General features: G+C 43.8%; 1 protein-coding gene across 1 annotated transcript in view; it reads right to left on the bottom strand.

Annotated features, from left to right (window-relative positions):
* Positions 1 to 3,940: 3,940 nt before the first annotated feature.
* Positions 3,941 to 16,668, bottom strand: part of adamts18 (ADAM metallopeptidase with thrombospondin type 1 motif, 18) — a gene marked incomplete at both ends in the record, with an annotated part of 83,630 nt that continues 70,902 nt past the window's right edge. The window contains 6 exons of the mRNA XM_079496332.1: positions 3,941 to 4,059; positions 5,599 to 5,821; positions 6,340 to 6,568; positions 7,685 to 7,758; positions 8,663 to 8,842; positions 10,030 to 10,234. Coding sequence (XP_079352458.1) covers positions 3,941 to 4,059; positions 5,599 to 5,821; positions 6,340 to 6,568; positions 7,685 to 7,758; positions 8,663 to 8,842; positions 10,030 to 10,234 — 1,030 coding nt within the window. The remainder of the gene's footprint in view (positions 4,060 to 5,598; positions 5,822 to 6,339; positions 6,569 to 7,684; positions 7,759 to 8,662; positions 8,843 to 10,029; positions 10,235 to 16,668) is intronic.

Here is a 16,668-nt window from a genome sequence, read left to right as displayed (position 1 = left end):
AATGTAAACGTATCTCAAACGTTTTCTCAAGCCAAAAAAAGCTCCATTGAATTAAATTCAATTGAATTGAGACAGAGAGAGAGAGAGAGAGAGAGAGAGAGAGAGAGAGAGAGAGAGAGAGAGAGAGAGAGAAGAGAAGAATAGTAGTGATATCTGAAACAACAACACACACACACAACAGGAGAAAAAAAACAAGACCACTTAACAGCGTACAGATAAAAACATGTCATGTTGTCACAATTTGTCAAATAAATGGAATGTACAGGAAGACAGCACCGGTGAATGTACAGCAACCAACAAGCAGGAGCAATGTAGGGAAAGTGCATAATAGTTGACCACTGATCCTGCAACGTTTTTGACAGTCTCACAACGTCTGGCACAGTCCTATTGTACAGACAGGGGTCTTCAACATGGACACCATGTAGCCCAGAGAGATGAAGCAGGGGACCCCCACTACATATTAATGTAAAAGGAAAAAAAAGAATTGTGTTGCAAATAAAACCTTTTCAGATAGCTACATAGACTTGTTTGACAGCACTATCATCAGTGTTGTGCAAATGAATGTGTTGTTTGTTTCTTTACTCATTACCTTTTCTATTATTAATAATGTAGGATTCATGTTGTAACCTATTTTCAGACATTTAACCACTAAAACCCTCACCTCGATACTTAGTAAACTTGACCATTGGTTCGGTAAGCCTACTTGATTTGCTCTTTCCCCCTCTACTGCACCATTCTTCCACATTGTGAGCTTGAAGATCTGCAATTTTTTTAATGCAATACAATGCCCATACACTACAAATGCAATGGCCATTTCTTGTTTTACAAAATGCATTTTAGTGCAACGTTCTTAAAATATTAATATAGCTTTTCCCATGGCGAAAAACAAAATACAACTAGAAAAAGTGCCCCTCGCCTCCTGGTGGTGCTATAATAGGCCAATGTGAAAAGGGTGCCATTTCTTTCTTATACCTTGGATGGCAATTGGATGATTTGAGGCATTTAGTTCCAAAAATGTGTTTTGCAAAAATCCACCTGTTGGTGGTGCTATAACAAGCCAATGTGAAAAGGGTGGGATATATTCCTCAGCCTAGTAGGAAAGTCTGTGAAAGATTTCACGTAAATTGCACGCCGCATTCATGATTTGAGGCTTTTTGTTCAAAACGGGCCAATCCTGCAAACTTTGAAAGCCAATGTTAGCCAATTAGGATAGAATCTGAAATATCGGATAGATCCGTCTTGAACACATGACTATAGAGATACTGTGTAACGATTTGCGAGATTTTTGGACAGAATCTTTTACAAAAGTCGGCCTCCTGGTGGCGCTATAACAGGCCAGTCTGGAAAATTTGGGGCAGAGGTTCATCGTTGGCATCCAGGGAGTGTGTGTGAAAAATTTGGGGTGCATACTTAAGGTGGCCTTACACTAGCCGATTTTTTTCAATCTGAAATCTGATAGCACCACACACTACAGGATAATCGGAGCGGGGCAGAGCAAATATCAAACATTCTTGATGTTGATCGGGCCGATCCCGATCGCGCTTTGAGCGGTCTGGCACCCCCTGAGCGTCAAAAATGCCTGATTATCGGCTAGTGTAAGGCCACCTTTAGTTTAGACTAGTCATTGGTTAGACATGGGTTAAGGTTAGGTTTAGGTGTGCTGCCCCGTGGGAGGTTAGACCAAAAACTGTCTAAACTAAGTACTGCACCCCAAAATTTAGCATCGACCGTAACAGACGGACGGACGGACGCACACACGGACGGAGTGCAAAACATACTCTCTCCCCATGCCTTTGGCCTGGTGGAGACAATAATGTCTGCCATGTATTTGTTTTTCTTTTCTTTTTTTTGACAGGTCACAGAAAAGTACAATAAAGCACGCACATCCACCATTGCTGTCTCTGCCGGGCAGAGACAGCAACAATAGAACAAAAAGTAAGATCCGCACACTGAGTAATGCTCCAAAGCTTAAAAAAACATTCATTAACGTTCCTTACACCATAATGGGCAATTATTGTTAAGCTTTGGAGCATTACTCAGTGTGCAGACCTTACATTTTGTTCTAAGGTCACATGTATCAATGTTGAATCAAAGAAAAGGCTGATAAGACCCAACTAGACCTTAATGGTTGGGCAGCGGGCCCCTACTGCAGTATGTATGCAGTACGTATGCAGTCCGTCTGGGATAATATAGGAGCCCATTCATTGGGCTAATAACGTGGGCATCGGGTCGGGTTCAAGTGGTTAATGAAAAAAATAAATAAAAAAAGGATCCTATCACAAAGATTTGGCGGCCGCCCTGTAGCAACTCTGAGGACCTTCCTAGGGGCCCCGGACGCCCTGTTGAAGACCCATTATATCAAAATATGATCACAGATCTACTGTACACACCAGAAACATAATTATATAGTATTACCAACCATAATAACTTAAAACAAAAAAGCCATTAGAAACAAGGTTCTTTTAAATATACAACATAAGCAAGCTTTAAAAAACAAACAAAAAAAGAGTATGTCCATTATTGTTCTCTCGTGATGGCTTGTCGATTCTGAGGTTGTCAAAGAAAAAAAAATATTGACCAAAAAATGTCAAAATGTCTATTTACACGTAACTCTCGTTACCATTCTGTTCTTGTAAGGATGTGGCCGGGAAATCAAGCATGCTGCTTTGGCAAAGGAGATCATACCCACATTGCCCTATGCAGAACCCTGCAGCAAGAGTTCATAGAGCGGTGAAGTTTGTAGTCCCAAAACAAGTTAGCATTTAGAACTTCCTGGTTCTAAATGCTTCCTCTCTCTCTTAAAGTCTATGAGTCTTTTGAATGGCTTTTTCGTTAAAATGCCTGAAATAAGGTCTGTGATTAACACAGGCTTAAGGGATTTGCACCATTTGTTCTATGGCATGAAATACATTAGTAAATACCTCACTTGTGGATTTTGAAAGATTTTATACGCCTTAAAAAGGTGGCTAAAGGACATGTCATTACACCAACACAAGCACTTGTGGTGGTGATGTTCAATGACAATCTTGCGGAAGAAAACACATGTCGTGAATTTCCATTTGAAGCAGAGCTCATTTTCGGCAATAATCCAAAATCCAATGCTTTTGTCCAAAGAACCAGAAATTGTTAAATTCCTACTTCCGACTACAGAAACAAGCAGGCGGCAAGCATTCGCTCTTGGAAGTGAAGCTAATACGGAAGTCGTGAATACACTGCAGTTCTCGTTAATGGTCTATGAACAGGGGTTCCAAGACATGTGGCATAGTTTGTTATAATCAGGATACCAAGGATTCAACAGTGATGTCATGCCACTGTTATGCAACATCGAAGTAGCACAGACTCAAAGGTAATTATTTCAATATTAATATATTCCATTGGGAGTCTATGGTGGCTTGACACACATTTATACTTGGTTTTATTACTTTAGTAAACCATTTCATAAAGACTTAATATGTTTTCAATCGCTAGTTTCAAGTTTTCTTCCCACGGCATGATATGTGTTTTTGTAAATTATGGTCCCATTCATTTTAAAATGATGATAAAGCAGGGTCTTGTGATTGGGTTGTAGTGGTGAAGACCCACCCTCGCTCGCTGCCCTTCCACAAAATAGCATTCTTTTCCAGTTGCTTTTTGGGTCCGGAACTTCCCAGATGGTGGATTTGAGTTTGCTGAAATAGAGGGTTCAAAACGAGTCCGTAGAAACCAGTGGGTGACGTCATGGCTGCCTTCATCCATATGTTTCTTTTTACAAGTCTATGTAAATAAGTCATCCCATGGACCACTTTACTGTCTCTCCTACATCTCCTTGAATCCTCTGTCGAGCAACTACAGGACAAAAAAAAAGAGACTTTCTGAAGACAGTCCTGTCATGCATCAACGCCCTGCATCCCCTAGAGGTGCTGTGTGGCTAGAGCAGCGGTCCGGAAAGCAGCCCTGTCCTTTACAGTCTTTTGGCAGAGCAGGACTTGCAGCACTGCTGTCCGTAGAACTTGTGGTTGCACACGCCATGCTGAGGCACCAGGTGGCACCAGCTGAACTGGTCCACACACTGCTGCTCATCTGAAAGGTCCCACAGGAAGAAGAGAACACATTACAATTCACAATTAATTTAGCAGACGCTCTTATCCAGGGTGACTGTACAATATGTATGTACAATATGACTGTACATTAAAAGCAGAGGCGGCGTAAACTAGGATCACAGGCAAACCAAGAACCTATCATCACTCTAAACAATATACTATCAAAATAATAATCTGTACATTGAAACTATAAGATACCATGTAAACAATAAACCTACAATAGCATCTGTTTAAATAACACAAAAACTGCCATGTAAACAACATTGGCCCGGTTTCCCAAAGGACACATGGTGTAAGAGGTATGGTGTAGAACATGCTCAGATGCCCTCTAGGCCGCACACAGAAGCCTGTGAACATAGACATTCTGTGCATAGATGTGCCACGCAATGGTAGGCCTCAGGCCTGAGGCCTGGTATGGTAGGCCTCAGGCCTCAGCTCTACCATTCTGAAATTGTATTATTATTATTATTATTATTATTTTAAGAGTAAAGAAAGCCTACTGTCTAGCAGTCCAAATATTATTAAATTAAATTTCAGAATGCCTAGAGGGCATCTGAGCATGTGCTACACCATACCTCTTACACCATGTGTCCTTTGGGAAACCGGGCCAACATCTTTAACATTGTGGTAAAGAAGAAATAAGCCTACAGTATAAAGTAACAATAACACGAGAAGAAACGGCCATGGTATGTCTGTATGGTCGTCATATCTCCTGTAGGTCAGTCACTAACTATAGCCTCAATCAGGCAGATGAGGCTCACTTTTGAAAGCCTATTGTACTCCACTGTACACTGCCCATCTGTGGCAACACTACAACAATGACAGTGGCCTATATTGCATGAGACTGCTGCTCAAAGCCCCAAGATGCTGTAGTGCCAGTCAAATGTTTGTAGAAATAAATGTACCCACTTGCCCTGCTGTGCTACGAAACCTGATTTATGTGCAGGTTAACAGACTCTGTGAACAGCACCATTGTAGCACTTTCCAACCCTGCTAAGAGCTCTGTCAGGCTATCATCTAAGCTGTGGAGCCACTGGAGTTCTAGCCTATGTACAGAGATAAGTCCCCCTTGTTTGTTTATGCTTTGTTTACTTTTGTGTTTTTATGTTTTATGTGTTCCGCCCTATGGACCCCCCTGTGAGTGTCTTGAATAAAGTTTGAATTGAAAAATTGAAACACAGTGCAATCCTTACTGTCCATTATCCATTTGTAACTAAGTGTGAAAAATGCACTGTAGCTAATAGGAGGGAATCGGAAAACAAAGTATGGTCACACCACACTTTTATTCTGTGTATGAGGCCGGATTTTGCCAATGCATTTGAATGGGAATGGAGTGGATTGTTGCCATTTGCAGATTTCTGTAATAATATAATAATAAAATGAAGCGCTCCATTCCCATTGAAATGCATTGGCAGAATCCACCCTCATAGGTAGAATAAAAGTGCGACGTGACCGTGCCCTAACGTGTACATTGGGACACCGAAAAAAACAGGAAACAGGAAATGTGGTTGTTTTTTACCTTTGCCTGCAGGTCCAGCAGGGACCTGTGCATGCGTTTGTCCAGGCCGAGGTGCCTGTCCTCGGCCCGGGGCAGGAACATGGGCTGGAGGTGGGCAGAAATGGGTGCTGCACGCCCTGGAGGTGAGGGGCCTCTGGTGGGGCAAGCAGCCTGCTGCGGGACGCCCCTGACGGAGACACTGGATGGTCCTGGTCTGGACGCCTCCACCACACGACACCGAGCACTGTGCACGTGAGAGAGAGTGGTGTGCGTATGAGAAACCACGCCCCCATTCATGTCTGTTATTTCATCCAAACCTGTATGCATATTGAGCCTGGATGCGATTTACTACTCTCACACGGGTGTCCCTATTTTGGGCATGAAGTCAGGTTTAAGCTGTTAAGAACATGGCTTTACTGTTGTAAGTCACTGCTGTACTTTGAGTAGTAGTAGGCTAGTGTGCATATTTCTAGTTATTCCCGATTGGAGAAGATACTGTAGCTTAAAATGTTGCCCTGACCAGAAGCTTCCAGACAGGGAGGGTCCTGAATAGGCCGCCGCCTACATACACTCGCAACAAGCTATTGCACGACACTACAATGAATTTAGGGTATTCATTTATTAACCCATTCAAACCGGTAAACCATTATTTTACACTTTGGCTAGCGTATCACAAAGTGACGTGCTATGAGCTTGTAGATCTGCAATTTTGGAAAAATCATGAAAATGTGCACAGATCTTTGAAAAAGTTGTGAGTTCTACCTGCTGCCAGGGTGAGGAGTACCAGCCCATGACCACGGCACTGGAGGTGGTTCTGCCCGGGCCGGCTGGGAGCCGAGGGGCAGCTGGGAGCCGAGGGGCAGCTGGGAGCCGAGGGGCAGATGGGAGCCGAGGGGGGGCAGCGGGACAGAGGTCACTGCTGCAGGACTGCTGCAGCTCCATGGACGGCTTGGCCAGGTTCCTGCACCGTCGCTCAGGGAACTCCACCCACCTGGGACAAGAATGTTCAACTCTGGGATCAATTTAACGCACATATGCACATATCCACGTATCCAGGGCTCGATACAGGGCTTAAAGGGTGATTTTCACCTGGACAATTATGTTTATGCAATTTTCATAATGTTGCTGATGTCTGAGGTGGGTCGGTCCTGTCTGGGTTTCGGAGGCTTGGGTAACAGGATGCTCAGTGACATTATAGAACATAGGTTTGTTTCCCTGCCCATGTCCCTGTTTTTTTATATATATTTTTTTCTGTTCACCCGGGTTTAGTGTTCTTTTCTTTTCTTTTTTTACTGGACTATTCTTTTTTTTTTTCAATTTACTTTTTAATGAATTTTAATCAAACATACATGTAAACGAAACAACTATGACAATTGACAATACATACAACAGAAACAAAACAAAACAAGACAATATACGTACAATACACACAAGGGGAGATATCTGCCTCTCTTCTCTATTGATGATCATAATACATAAGTACCTCAAACAGGTGCATCTGCTTCTACAGGTTAAACAGATTTAACTGAATTTAAACAAAATCAGGTCTTATGGTAGAGACATGAGTAATCCATCTAAACCAGTTATCTGTTAAGACTTCAACTTGACCTCTAAAGCTGAATGTAATTCTCTCCATAATAAATATACTATAGATTAAATCAATCCATTAATTTATAGTTGGTATAACATTTGTAAGCCACTTTTTAGTTTTTTTTGGATGCTACCAGCAATACCCTCATCCTGATCCTTCCAGATCTACAAGATACATAGTTTTAAAATCAAAAGGAATGTCAACACCAAAAACTGCTTCCAGGACATTTACCGGACTATTCTTACATGTCCCTGGAATGGGTGGACCAAAGGAGAAGTTCCCAGCTAAATGATTTTCTTTTTTCTTTTTGTTAGGAATGTTTTTTTAAATTACCCACATTTTTCGTGTTTCAATATCAAAGAAAGGTATCTCAAATTGCCATCATACTGTTGTACTTTAATATATTTTGATGAGAATTTTCTTTTTATTAAATGTATTATATCGGGTAAACCAATTATTTTGATCTTTTGGGGGAATTTTGGAATAGAGAATGTAATTTCGTTGTACTGTACATACCCATGCTGCTGCGACTCTTTTTCCCCACAGTGGAGTTCTCTCCTCTGCACACCAGAGCCACATGACCTGGAGCACTGGGACAAGAGTTGACATGTTAGTGTGTGTGTGTGTGTGTGTGTGTGTGTGTGTGTGTGTGTGTGTGTGTGTGTGTGTGTGTGTGCGTGCGTGCGTGCGTGCGTGCGTGCGTGCGTGCGTGCGTGCGTGCGTGCGTGCGTGCGTGCGTGCGTGCGTGCGTGCGTGCGTGCGTGCGTGCGTGCGTGCGTGCGTGATTCTGTATCCTCAGAGAAACAGTCTAGCTGAGAGAAACATGATTTCTATTATATTGGAATGATGTTTTACCTTATGTACACCAGAGAGCAGCAAAGGGCTTGTTTCAGCTTGGGAATGAAACTCTAAACTATATACTATCAAAATAATTGACATGTAACCTCTTGATTGATTGGTGTCCATTTGATTAAGTATAGATCGAGGGTCCAAAGTGGTTAGACTGAAACGATATTGATACATTCCAAATATTATCAAAGTATTCAGTTTGACGACACCCCACTGGTAAATGTGTACCTTCTCCAGGCTGAAGGTTACCACTGCAGTTTGAGGACACCCTATTGGTCTAAATGTGTACCTCTACCCAGGCTGAAGGGAACCACTGCAGTTTGAAGACACCCCACTGGCCTAAATGTGTACCTCTCCCCAGGATGAAGGTTACCACTGCAGTTTGAGGACACCCTATTGGTCTAAATGTGTACCTCTCCCCAAGATGAAGGGAACCACTGCAGTTTGAAGACACCCCACTGGTCTAAATGTGTACCTCTCCCCAGGATGAAGGTTACCACTGCAGTTTGAAGACACCCCACTGGTCTAAAAGATGATGGTTAGCGCTGCAGTTTGAGGACACCCTATTGGTCTAAATGTGTACCTCTACCCAGGCTGAAGGGAACCACTGCAGTTTGAGGACACCCTATTGGTCTAAATGTGTACCTCTCCCCAGGATGAAGGGAACCACTGCAGCTTGTCGTTCTTGGGACATCGGCGGACGACGCAGGTCTCCTGGGCCTTGGGCCTGTGGGTGTGTCTGCACATGCTGTCTGGCACCACCACCGTCTCAGCACCGCAGAACACACTGCGCTTCTTCAGGCCACGGCCGCAGGTCTTGGAGCACTGTCGGGGAGAGACAAGGTGTTGTGATGGGGTCCCTCAGATACTATATCTGAGGGATATATATATATATATATATATATATATATATATATATATATATATGAGCAATAATTCTCAGAAGAAGGATGTTTTACATGATGTCCACCAGAGAGCAGAAAAGAGCTTATTACTTTTTTTCTTTGGAGAGGGTGTGTGTGTGTGTGTGTGTGTGTGTGTGTGTGTGTGTGTGTGTGTGTGTGTGTGTGTGTGTGTGTGTGTGTGTGTGTGTGTGTGTGTGTGTGCCACATACCTCAGGGTCATATGAGACATAAATTTGAGACCGAACGGTCGAATGGACGCTTTAAAGGAGAATTCCATGCTAAAGGCTTTCTTACCTTTCGTTGCAGTTGTTAGGTCCGCACCAAAGTGGTCCAGGTGTCATTTTATGCAAAAACGCATTATTGGCTATTTCCTCTACCCCACCATATAAGCCCTGAATGGGGTGCTGGGATTTAGTGCTAATTTGCTTATTTCCATCGCTCGAAAATCCGTTTTTTTGTATAAATCCTCTCATCATAAAGTCGCTGTGTTCCAGGGGTGCAGTACTTAGTTTAGACAGTTTTTGGTTTAGACTAGTCATTGGTTAGACCAGTCAAACTCATTAGTCCTACAACTACAACCTATCTCAAACCCTCACCCTAAACCTAACCTGTCACGGGGCAGCACACCTAAACCTAACCTTAACCCATGTCTAACCAATGACTAGTCTAAACTAAGTATGCACCCCATGTTCCAGCCATAAAGCGTGAAGTCTCGTCTATCGTGAGCTATCGTGAGACTTCGTGAGCTCCATCCACTTGCATGGAGCTCACGAAGTATCACGAGATCTCGCGATAAGACGAGGCGTTTTTGCACAAAATGACATCTGGACCACTTTGGTGCGGACCTCACAACTGCAACGAAAGGTAAGAAAGCCTTCTAGCATGGAATTCTCCTTTAACCACTTAAACCCCAGCATCGGCATTCAGGGGGGAAAACCCTTGCGTAAAAAATAGCAGATCTATATACACGCTCTCAACAAGGCACAACGTGACGTGTTTAGCTGAAAATATTGAACGTAGAGTGAATACACTAGTACAAAGCCCTGAGGGACTCCGTTGAGGTCAACCATAAGGGTGTACAGTAAGTGGTTAAAAAGTGGAACCCACCTGTGACCAGGCTCCCGTGTTCCACTGGGGCGGGCAGGCCTCCGTGTGGCACGGCTGCACCTGGGCCGGGGAGACGGGGGGACACATGGAGTGGGCCGCCACCTCCTCCCTCTGGTAGGTGACCCTCCTCAGGCAGCGCAGCACCCTGCTCTGCTGGCCTCCCCCACAGGAGCGTGAGCAGGCCGCCCAGTCCCCTGGAACCCAGCTAGAACACACAGGAGGCAAGGTTGGAGGACAGATTCACAGAAGCAATGGAGGATGATATGATGTGAAATAGCCGACAGCAATAATATTATGTAATATTTGAATCTACAGATACTTAAAGTGAAGGAGTTTAGGTATCTCAGGGTCTTGTTCACGAGTGAGGAAAATGACATAGAAGGAGATCAGCCGGAGAATCGGAGCGGCAGGGGCGATATTGCAGTCGCTGTACCGCAATGTTGTGACGAAAAGAGAGCTGAGCCAGAAGGCAAAGCTCTCTGTTTACCGAGCAATCTTCGTTCCTACTCTCACCTATGGTCATGAAGTGTGGGTCATGACCGAAACAATAAGGTTGCGAATACAAGTGGCCGAAATGAGTTTTCTCAGACGGGTGGCTGGCATCTCCCTTAGAGATAGGGTGAGAGAAGTTCAGTCACGCGAGAGAGACTCAGAGTAGAGTCGCTACTTCTTCGCCTGGAAAGAAGACAGCTTAGATGGTTCGGGCATCTGGTTTGAATGCCTCTCGAGCGTCTCCCTACGGAGGTCCTCGATACACGTCCCACTGGGAGGAGATCTCGGGGCAGACCAAGGATCAGATGGAGGGATTACATTGACTCACTGGCCTTGGAATGCCTCGGGAACCCCCAGAAGGAAGTTACTAATGTTGCTCTGGAGAGGGAAGTCTGGAGCTCTCTGGTGGAGCTGTTTATCCGTAGTCGGGTCACGGCACCCGTGACCCGACTACGGATAAACGGTTGAAGATGGATGGAATATTGCAGTAATTGAATTATGAAATACTTACTGTGTACAGCATACAACACACACGCACACAAGCACGCGCACACACACACACACGCACACGCACACACACACACACACACACACACCGGTGGTAGCACTATATTCCTCTGAATGTAAACACAGAAACCATGTTGTTTACAACTCCCTCTATAACAGACATCCTACTGACAGATGGGACTATATAGACCCAACATCCATCACTCCTCTCTTCTCTTCTCCTCTCTTAACCACTTGTTTCCTTTCCTCTCCTCTCATCACACCATACTTCCCTGAGGCCGACTCTACGAATGCCTTCTAAATCAGTAGTTCTTCTCACACTTTCAAGATTCTTAAAAAAAAAATCTAAAATAGCAGCAGATGTACAAGCTCACAGAGTGGCACTGCGAGCTTGTAAATCTGCTATTTTTGAATAGCCAACATTTAAATCTAATGTTTGAATGTGTTTCCTACAAGACCTACATCATACCATACCGTCCTCACTTAACCACGTTAACCATACTGTAGGGCAGGCTATATACTTTGTTGACCGGGATCCCCCAGGGGTCTATACTTGACCCCCCCCCCCTTCTTTCCCCCTTACCAGATATCTACCTATCTACCGAACATAGCCGATCTACAAGCTCACAAAGCTAGTATTTTTGCCCAGAATAGGGATGTTATTTATTTTTATTTTGTAACACATTTTTCTGACCTCATGCTTCCTTCAATGCATGAGGAGTCCAAGCCGCTTCTTTTCACCTGGGAGTGTTTCCCCAGTTGGACGTAACGAGCGGAAGGAACACGTTATTCCAACCAGTTCCTTTCCCCTCCATCAGGCGCCCCGGCTGGCCAGAGGGAGGCAGTTTAGATACCAGGATTACTGCAAGTTTTTTGTGAGGGAGAACATGCAAACTCCACACAGAAAGGCCCTTTTGCCAACCCCACCTCGGGTATGGGCACTGATGACGCGGAGGAGAGAACACGCCTCCCAGAATAGGGATGTTAAGGTGAATGTGCTCTCTTCAGCTCTTCTCCTCACACTCTCCACTTCTGTTCCTTTCCTCCTCCTCTCATGATATCTCATCTCCTCTCGTCAAGTTTCATGTTCTCCCTCTCCATTCTCACCTCCCCTATCCTATCACAATCAGAATCATCTTTATTGTCACATCACAGGTTTACAGGCGGAGGGGATGTGGGCCGAGGGAAAAAGAAGAATAGAAAGAAAATCTGAGAAACGTGTCGAGGATAGTGATGTCCCGATCACATTTTTTTGCTCCCGATCCGATTCAGATCATTTTGAGTATCTGCGCAGATACAGATTTTTCCCGATCCGATATTTATATTTTCATGGAACACTTCATGGAACACACATAGTATAATATCCCAAATCACAGATAATATCAAGTCTAATATGATATGATATGTATATATAATATTGATACTAGGGATGTCCCGATCACGTTTTTTTGCTCCCGATCGGATTCCAATCATTTGAAAATGATGGGATGATGTGATCGGATCGGAACAAACCTAGCCGAGGATATATGATAAATCAAAAATATCTACACATTGCATAATCCAACTGGTACAGTAGGTCAATATTAGCCTGGCTAATAAGCCAGACTCAAATCACACTGTCGTGTGGTATTTGAGTCTGGAGATGCTGTGTATGGATCTTGTTTCCCGGGGGGCGGGTTCAAACATTTTCTCTTTGACGCAATTGGTCAGAGCTACTGTCAGTCAAAGGTCTCAAGCATTGAACGTCACTGTATCAAAGCCCGCCCATATTGCATACCGTGTCCCGTAGGAAATGGGCGTACAATTGAGCCTCTCCAGACCGTAATCCGCCGGCAGGCTTTTTTTTTTTGCCAACGGCTGATTCGGTCTGGCTTATTAGCCAGGCTAGGTCAATATATACATAACATGAGGTTAGACTGTGAAACAAAAGGTGGTAGCCTTTCGGTAGGTTGACAAAGCAACAGGTATGTACAAGAGATTTAGACATTGAGGAGTGAAACAGTGCCAGCCGCGAAAGTGCAAACAGGATATCAATCTATTTCCATTTCTGTCCACTCGCTCCCCATCGCGTCTCCCTTCCCTCCCTCCCTCCCTCCCTCCCTCCCTCCCTCCCTCCCTCCTTTCAGTTCTCTGGTATCTATACGACATCACGTTTTACCACTGATGAAAGCCTATACGGTTTTTGCTTACTAAAATAGCTCCTGTCTTGGCATGGCGGCCAAAGGGGAAGATTACAGCAAATGAGTGGTCTGACGACCACAGGCTTAAGGACAGAGAGAGAGAGAGAGAGAGAGAGAGAGAGAGAGAGAGATGGAGTGATGGGCAGATGGTTGAGTCCAGTACCGCCCAGAGACGGATCCAGAAGAAAGGGCTGGTTCATTCTGGTTCCAGGACCGGGGCAGACCAAAGTGGCAGCAAGAGCTAAACTGCAATTTAAGAGATGGGAGAGACGTGACCCAACATGGGTTTGGATTTCAGCTTGGGGTTTCTTTTAGGGTTTCTTTTTTTCTCCATGGCATATAAATAACAATATGTCACATACAGTGATGGAAGAAAGTGCTCAGATGTACTTAAGTAAAAGTAGCAATACTGCAATATTAAAATACTCAAGTTACAAGTAAAATGCTATATTAACATTTTTGGAGTACTGTAACAGTACAAAAGTAATTTGGCATCAAGTACTCAAAATGTACAAGCTCACACAACGCTTCGCATCGCAATGCGTTGTGAGCTTGTAGATCTCTAGAGCTTTTAGATCTCGCAGATCGGGTATTTCCGAATAGCTAAAGTGTAAAATATGGCTTGGTGGTTAGTGTATGTATAAAGTAACTTTGTCAAATATTTGATGTGGAGTAAAAGTACAAGATTTGCCCCCCTTAGATGTATAGTGGTGTAGATGTAGAAGTATTGAAAATTGGAAATACTCCAGTAAAGTGCAAATAAATACCTAAAAAATAAGTACAGTACTTGAGTGAATGCACTTAGTTACTTTCCCCCAGTGCGATATGAATAACAACATGTCACATAAATACCACTGTGTCATTGGGGGAAGAGGCAGAAGTGCCGCGGCGCTTCACTGCAAACCGCAGGTTGGTCCGAGCTGTAATTTATATCTCTGGCATCTTTCAATAACATGCATTTTTCTGAGGCAAAAAAGTGAGTACAAAAAAATGTGGGGGTAGATTCTGAGAAGCTGATCCACGCACATGTTATTCCTTCATTGTAAATGGGCCTGGTTTTCAAGACACTCGACGGACCAGTGCCTACTGAGGTACACAACTACACCAGAGGCAGCTCTGCACTGCTCTCATTCCCCCCATATTCGGTACAAGTATGAATTAATAGGCTCTATGCACACAGAATAAGGGTCCAGGCAGACAGTCGCGCGTCAAGTTCCGTTCACTCTCATTATAAGGGGAAAAACAGGAAATAAGGTCCCAACGCTACAAGTTGAAGCAGCTCACTAGCGTGAAGAATGACGCGTGAAGTTCAGCATTGGTAAACTATCACCCGGCAGTGATGGCACTAACCAATGGGATAGATACATCTACTACACGTCTGGAAAACCGGCCAATCTCTTTGAAGCAGCACTTTGATGGCACTGCCCACCAGCTGCTCAATGCCCTGGAAGATATCAAAGGAACGGCTGTAGTGCTGCATGGGCTCGCGTTTTATTGTAATCTACAGGGAGTAAAAAGAGTAAGTATACAGGAGTATACAATGTGTTTATCCTTAGCCTAAAGTGAACCTGCTGCACAATTTTGGCGTCCGACCAGGACTTTTAGTGCAGGACTTCCCTTATGGCTTATAGGACGTCACAAGTGTAAAACTCCAGAAAGAGAAAACCTGGGACTGTATGGTAAGTGACTCTACAGATGGCCGCTGCCAAGCGGAAGGCCAGAATGACTGCCACCATACTTCAAATAGGAGAGCAGAGAAGCCAGGCGGACGGACGGAAAGACAGACAGACAGACAGACAGCAGGGAGGGCTTAGTGGGCACATCATTGTTGTCGGCCTGTTGACCTGTATATTTAAACTTTTTTTTAATTTTCGTAAATTAACGCCCTACTTGATTATACTACAGCGCCACACGAAAGCATCAAACGTAGCAGATCCACAAGCTCGAAACATGGCGCACAGTTTTGAGCTTGTTGATTTGCTACTTTAGCCGTTTTTGTATTTGAATCCTGAAAATTGAGTATTTTGGACAAAAGAGGTTTCCACCCTACAGAGGGAAAATAAATAAATGCAAGACACAAAACTATAAAAATGTGTAAGCTAACAGTACCGGACCGCACCTCGTCCCTGCTGGCTGGTCTGTGGAGCATTGCTGCCATGTCCGCTTATAATAAGCAACTCAACCTTGTTTTTCTGTAAAGTCGCTTAGGAATATTAGTTGCGGGCCTGGGCCGGCTTAGCGGTCCAGGCACCTTGGCTGGTAATCCAGCATGACAATGTGTCGTTTGAGTCCCGTTTGAGTCCCGATTCTGACAGACTTTTCTGTGTGTCTGTACACATATGAAATATTATTTATTTTTATGAAATATTATTTATTTTAATTTTTTTGCGGATTACGTTTTTTTCCCTTTTTTTATACTTGTTTCTCAAGTGTAACGCATGTCAAGTTAATATGTATTTGACCCCCATCTTTGTGCCAAGATGTCTACAGCTGCAGTATGTAGTATGTAAAAAAGAAAAAAAAGCGGGACGTTTCACCACGAAGGGCAGCAGGTTCCTGACAGCAGGACATCACAGAATTACGACAAGCTTTTGACGTTTTCTGATGTAATATTTAATAATGAATACTCCATGGGTTATAGAATATTAAAGACATAATATCACAGCTCCATGTTGTCCTGTCGCCAGATTAATTCATACTGTAGCTTTTACACAGGCACGCACACAAACACAAATACAGTAGACAGGCATGCACACAGACCCACACAAGCACAAGTATAGTGAATGATGGGGGATGGGGGCGCAGAGTACTGTGGGATTTTTCTGGCCGTGCGTGGCGGCCCAGACTGGCCCCATGCCCCAGAGGAGATCCCATATAGTCTGCACGATAAAACATACACAGACCTGTCAGCACCACAGATACACGCTGGACAGATAAGCCGCCATGTCTGCACTCCCCCACGCACTCACACACCCACATGCGCGCACACACACACACACACACACACACACACACACACACACACACACACACACACACACACACACACACACGACACTCCATTTTTCTTTTCTTTTCTCTGGCTTTTGAACCTAGAGTATATATTCCTGGTCATTCATTAAAGCTTCCATTCCACTCCGTTGTGTTTGTATTAAACAGCCAGACACTGACATGTATGACCTCCATCCAACTGGATGGAAAGCAGGGTCAAATGAGGTGCACGAAAGCACTGGTGGATAAAGTACTTTACTTAGGTAAAAGTACCAATACTGCAATATAGAAGTACTCTGTTACAAGTAAATGTCGAATTCAAATTCAAAATGTACTTTCACGTTTTGAAAATAGCCGCGAATTGTGAGCTTGTACATTATATTTTCTTTCTTTTTTTTTTACTTTATTGAGTCAATCACATGTACAATTCCTTGTAACATAAATACATTTTCTTTTCACATTTGTTGCT

This window comes from Electrona antarctica (genome assembly GCF_951216825.1).
Source record: "Electrona antarctica genome assembly, chromosome: 3".
Taxonomy (NCBI): domain Eukaryota; kingdom Metazoa; phylum Chordata; class Actinopteri; order Myctophiformes; family Myctophidae; genus Electrona; species Electrona antarctica.
The sequence above is the reverse complement of the archived record's forward strand: the minus strand, read 5'-3'. Positions and strand labels throughout refer to the sequence as shown.